Genomic DNA, 5839 nt, shown 5'->3' with positions numbered 1-5839 from the left:
TTTTTTTTTTTTTTTTTTTTTTTTTTTTTTTAAAGGGCAGTGTCTTTTAGTGAAGGAAAAGTCTTCTTTCAGGTAGCCTGAGTATTCTGCTAAGGCTACAGCTTACTGAGTAGAGCTTGGTCTGGCCTGAATTTACCCCTCAGTCTGGTGCCTTAATGCTTGCTTAACACTCAAACTGCAAACCAAAGATGGCACCCTAGGGCAGGTTATCTTTAAATATTCAGAGTTTTAACTATTGAATACAAATTATTATAGTTTATGTATTGGATTTTCTCTTTTCAAAAGGTTGTTCTTAAGTTGTGGGGAGCTAACTTCCAAAATTAATTTCCTAGTTTTGAGTTGGTTATGTCTTAAAAGTTTGGTTATCAGTTAGATGTCTCACACCCAGGATGTATTTTTCCCACTGAAACACTGTTCTGTGGAATCTTGGTTTATAAACCAACCTATAGTAGTGCGATAGAGAGACCTTAACCGCTGTATGTAGTGGGTGGTCTTTCTATAGCAAATACTGTTTAGCGGTCTGTCTTAGGGTAGCAGTGGCATACTTCCCACATTGTCCTAACACTAGAAATAAGGATTACTTCTCTTTCCAGCTACCTATGATGGTTGTGCTTGTATCATGGTGCAGGGGTACCTGTGGATAAGAAGGATGAACTGAGGACACCAGGTCTCTTGCTAGTGATAACCTATAACATTTTTCCTGGTTTTAGGCTAGCTCCCTTCTTTTTTTCTTCTCTTCCCAGAGCCCCCAAATCCTGCTTCCTTTCTCACTGCCATCACTTAGTCCTGTTAAGATTTCCCATTTCCCTGCTCTATGGTGGAATATAATTCTTTCTGAGAAAGATTTCTGTCTTCTTCAGTCCTTGAGGCAAAAGTGCTCAGCCAGTCTTTTGAGGATGAGGGTTTTGGTTTTGTATTTTTTATTTATTTATTTTTTAAAATGTTAACAGTAGTGGGGAAATAGGACAAAATAGCAAGTAAACAGAGCTGATGTTACTAAGTTTTCAAAAAATGTGTTTCTGGTTCTCAGATGTTAAGTAAGGCCAGTTTCTGGTTTTTCTTCATTTAATTTCATAAATGCTTTAATCTTTTCTTTGTGACTATGCTAATTTCTCTCTATATAGTTATTATTTATTCCTTGTGACCCAGGATCACGTATTTCCTAACTTTTTCATGGTTTTTTTTTTTGTGAGAAGAGTCTCGCACTGTCGGCCAGGTTGGAGTGCGGTGGTGGGATCTTGGCTCACTGCAACCTCCCCCTCCCAGGTTCAAGCAATTCTTTTGCTTCAGTCTCCCAAGTAGCTGGGATTACAGGCCCACACCACCACGTCTGGCTAATTTTTGTATTTTTTTTAGCAGAGACAGGGTTTCACCATGTTGGCCAGGCTGGTCTTGAACTCCTGATCCACCTACCTTGATCCACCTACCTTGGCCTCTCAGAGTGCTGGGATTACAGGTGTGAGCCACTGCACCCAGCTGACTTCTTCCCTAACTTTTTGAAACCTTGGAGCTAGTGTAATTGGGACCTGTTTCAAGTTGAAAGAAGGCTTCTCACATACTTCTTGACTAGAATTTGAAATATGCCAAGTATATAATATATATTTAGTAAGATGGACTTTTATCCTAATTCCCACTGAATTGTAAACACGAGCATAACTATGTTATATCCCAAAGAAGGTCTGTCTTTGGAATTCACAGTACATGTGAAAAGCTATACGATTGTATTATTTAGGTCAGTAATCTAAGTGAAGTAAGGTTTGTAGCATGATGTAGGCTTTTTGTCTTCAAGGGTTTATTAAGTTGGCTTAGAACAAAACTTTTCTGGCTTTTTTTGACATCTCAGAAGCCTTGAAAAAATAGGTTGACTAATAATTATTTATCAATTTTAAGGTTTTTAAATCTTTTTTAAATGAGCAAGTACAAATTATATTTTTAATCTCTAGGCATTCTGAGCTCTTTCATATAAGCTTTTCAGGTTTTGCTTTTATACCTCTGTCCTAATTAAATGAATTGTACAGTTTGAAATCCTATTTCTTTTTTATCATAGAGAATTGTTGGTCTTGATTTATATTAATTACCTACAAATTTTGATCATTTTCTTATGAAAATTAATGTTCTCTGCAAGAAAATTATATCAGTTCAACAGAGAGGAAGGAACACAAATATTAACGTAATCTTATTTGTACATCTTTTGCAAGCACATTTTATGAGAGATTCATAAGCTACATAGAGCTTTAAAAAACTTAAAGGCATCTAAAGATCTCAGCATAAAAGAAACGATATAAATTCTTCCTTGTTTGGGTGCTTCATTTTCTTCTATATTGTTTTCTCTTCTACTGTTAACCATAGGTAAACATTAGTTCTCTCAGCAACCTATATACTTTTACCCTTGAGCATTTATAGGCTTTAATAGTAATTTTCTATTGTGCTTTATATTGCCATGGTTATTCAAGGTAAATATTTAGATAATTTTGTAATACATTATATCTTTGTTGTATCTCTCTGGGCTCATCGTAGATGTTCAGGGAATAATTATTAATTGATTAACATCATCTTTTCTACAAGGAAAATAATACCAACATTAAATGACTTCCCCAGATTGTTAATGGTTTCCTTTAAAATACTCAGAAATTTTTTATATCACCTAAAATATGTAAATAGTTTAATGAATTCCAGGTCATATTATAGTAATGACTTTTCGGCACCATGGCTAATTTGTGTTTGTATTTTTTTAGTAGAGACGGGGTTTCACTATGTTAGCCAGGATGGTCTCGATCTCCTGACCTCATTGTGAAACCAGGGAAGTGTGAACCTTCCTTTTAGGAGAATATACCCTAAATTATATTTGTTTTTATAGGTTTTGTGATTGAAGAGTAATATATATAGTAATATATTAATAATTTACTAATACTAAATAGCTTTAATTCTCCGCACCGTAATGGGATTTACAATTTTAAAGTGTTTAGTAATTGATAAACCAGATCCGTTTTGTTTATGTAAGATAGGAACTTAGAAACTAATGTGCCTATGTTTAGAATTCAGGTTTAACTTTAATCAGTAGGCATTTGAAATGCTATTTTTCATCTTATGAAAGGTTTTCAAATAGGAAGATATTTCTGGTGTTACAAAGGCAAAATCTGAAATAATCTGGGTAAATGTAGTTAGCATATTTACCAATAACACTATTAAAATTTGTAAAAGTGAAGCATTTGTAGTATATATTTATTTCTCATTTTAATAATCTTAATCCTAAAACTTGCAAGGGTAAATCATTGTGGTGAAATACTGTCTCTTCTTAGAAACTTGAAATTTTTTTAATCAATACCCCAAAACTGAAGAAATAAATATAAAAATTTGGTATTTACTTTTACTCTCTTCTTGCTTCTCTTTCCCTGCCCCCAAAGCAGATCGCCAAACTGAGGCAGCAACTACAACGCAGTAAACAGAGTAGTCGTCACAGTAAGGAGAAAGATCGCCAGTCACCTCTTCATGGCAACCATATAACAATCAGTCATACTCAGGTAGGCTAACTTCTTCTTGTCCAGATTTGAATAATTACTTTTAGTTCTTTGAGGAGGAGAATTCATCATTTCAGCATTAAAAAAAGCCATAAATCTTTAGCTCTACTAAATTACTAGTTTGTTAAATTGTTATATAAAGATTATTAAAAAGCAGTCAGGCGGCCGGACTTGGTGGCTCACGCCTATAATTCCAGTACTTTGGGAGGCCAAGGCGAGTGTATCATGAGATCAGGAGATCGAGACCATCCTGGCTAACATAGTGAAACCCCGTCTCTACTAAAAAAATACAAACACAAATTAGCCATGGTGGCGAGCACCTGTAGTCCCAGCTACTTGGGAGGCTGAGGCAGTAGAATGGCGTGAACCTGGGAGGCGGAGCTTGCAGTGAGCCAAGATTATGCCACTGTACTCCAGCCTGGGCGACAGTGAGACTCCGTCTCAAAAAAAAAAAAAAAAAGCAGCCGGGCATGGTGGCTCACGCCTATAATCCTAGCACTTTGGGAGGCCGAGGCAGGCGGATCACTTGAGGTCAGGAGTTTGAAACCAGCCTGGCCAACAGAGTGAAACCCCATCTGTACTAAAAATACAAAAAAATTAGCCAGACTGGTGGTGGATTCCTGTAATCCCAGCCACTCGGGAGGCTGAGGCGGGAGACTCACTTGAACCCGAGAGGCGGAGGTTGCAGTGAGCCAAGATCGTGCAACTGCATTCCAGCCTGGCTGACAGAGCGAGAATCCATCTCAATGGATAGCCTTCTCTTAATAACAGATGAAACAGAGGATAGTGGTCTCAAGGATGATACTGACCTGGATTGAAACCTTTACTTCCTTCACTTATTGAGCAACTATGGGCATTATCTCATTCAATCTTTCTAACAGTTCCTTTACCCATCTTTCTCTGTATCTCTATGTATTTTATCCCTATTTTACATATGAAGAAATTGAGGATTAACGTTTTTATTTTACCCTAGAAAGAATTACTAACATATCCCATGGAACCAAATAGTCGTGTAACAGAAGAAACCCACGCCGTATATCAAAACAAACCCCGATTAGAGTTCGCTTCACAAAGATAAGGATGATTCAACATTAGGAAATGTATTAATTTAGTTCATTGCATCAGGAAACCAAAATAGAAAAAACATTTGATTTTTTAGATGCTGAATTACACTTGATAAAAACTCAGTATCTTGTGACTAAAAAAAAACTCTGTTACTAAAAATAGGATATTTCCTAATGTGACTAACCGCAAATACAGTAAGATCCTAACAATAAAATATTAGTAGCGTAATTGTTAAAAAATCAAGTCAAGGATGTCTGTAATTATTGATATTATTTTCTAGTGGTTTAGAGGTTCTAGAACAGGGCAGTAAGAAAAAGAATTATTACTACTTACATATGATATTATATATTTAGAAAATCAAAGTGAATTAACTAGACTATTAAAACAAATGATAGGATAGCTAAAATGAGAATTACTGACAATACCAAGTGTTGATGAGGATGTGGAACAACCAGAACAGCCATACATTGCTGGTGGGAACACAAAAAGGTACAGCTACTTTGGCAAACATTTTGTCATTTTCTTAAGAAGTTAAACATATGCTGACCATTCAACCTAGAATTTTCACCCTTTGGTATCAATCCATGAGAAATAAAAGCATATGTCCACACAAAGACTTGTACATGAATCTTCTCAGAGGCATTATTCGTAATACTAAAAAAAATGGCTCTCTCACCACTCCTGTTCAACAAGTTCTGGCTAGGGCAATCAGGCAAGAGAAGGAAATAAAGGGTATTCAGTTAGGAAAAGAAGAAGTCAAATTGTCCCTGTTTGCAGATGACATGATTGTGTATTTAGAAAACCCCACTGTCTCAGCCCAAAATCTCCTTAAGCTGGTAAGCAACTTTAGCAAAGTCTCAGGATACAAAAATCAATGTGCAAAAATCACAAGCATTCTTATATACCAGTAACAGACAAACAGAGAGCCAAATCATGAATGAACTCCCATTCACAATAGCTTCAAAGAGAATAAAATACCTAGGAATCCAACTTACAAGGGATGTAAAGGACCTCTTCAAGGAGAACTACAAACCACTGCTCAGTGAAATAAAAGAGGACACAAACAAATGGAAGAATGCTCATGGATAGGAAAAAATCAATATTCTGAAAAAATCAATATTCTGAAAAATATCAATAATATTCTGAATACTGCCCAAGGTAATGTATAGATTCAGTGCCATCCCCATTAAGCTACCAATGACTTTCTTCACAGAATTGGAAAAAAGTGCTTAAAGTTCATACGGAACCAAAAAAGA

The 5839-nt window shown here is 35.8% G+C and overlaps 1 protein-coding gene across 1 annotated transcript in view; it reads left to right on the top strand.

The window, feature by feature from the left end:
- The window catches only part of GLCCI1 (glucocorticoid induced 1), a 140205-nt gene that overhangs the window by 96248 nt on the left and 38118 nt on the right, over positions 1-5839 (top strand). The window contains 1 exon segment of the mRNA XM_017893875.1: positions 3405-3521. Within this exon segment, the coding sequence (XP_017749364.1) occupies positions 3405-3521 (117 nt within the window).

This window comes from Rhinopithecus bieti, unplaced genomic scaffold, assembly GCF_001698545.2.
Source record: "Rhinopithecus bieti isolate Rb0 unplaced genomic scaffold, ASM169854v2 scaffold_23881, whole genome shotgun sequence".
NCBI classification, from domain to species: domain Eukaryota; kingdom Metazoa; phylum Chordata; class Mammalia; order Primates; family Cercopithecidae; genus Rhinopithecus; species Rhinopithecus bieti.
This window is presented reverse-complemented; position numbering and strand designations above follow the sequence as displayed.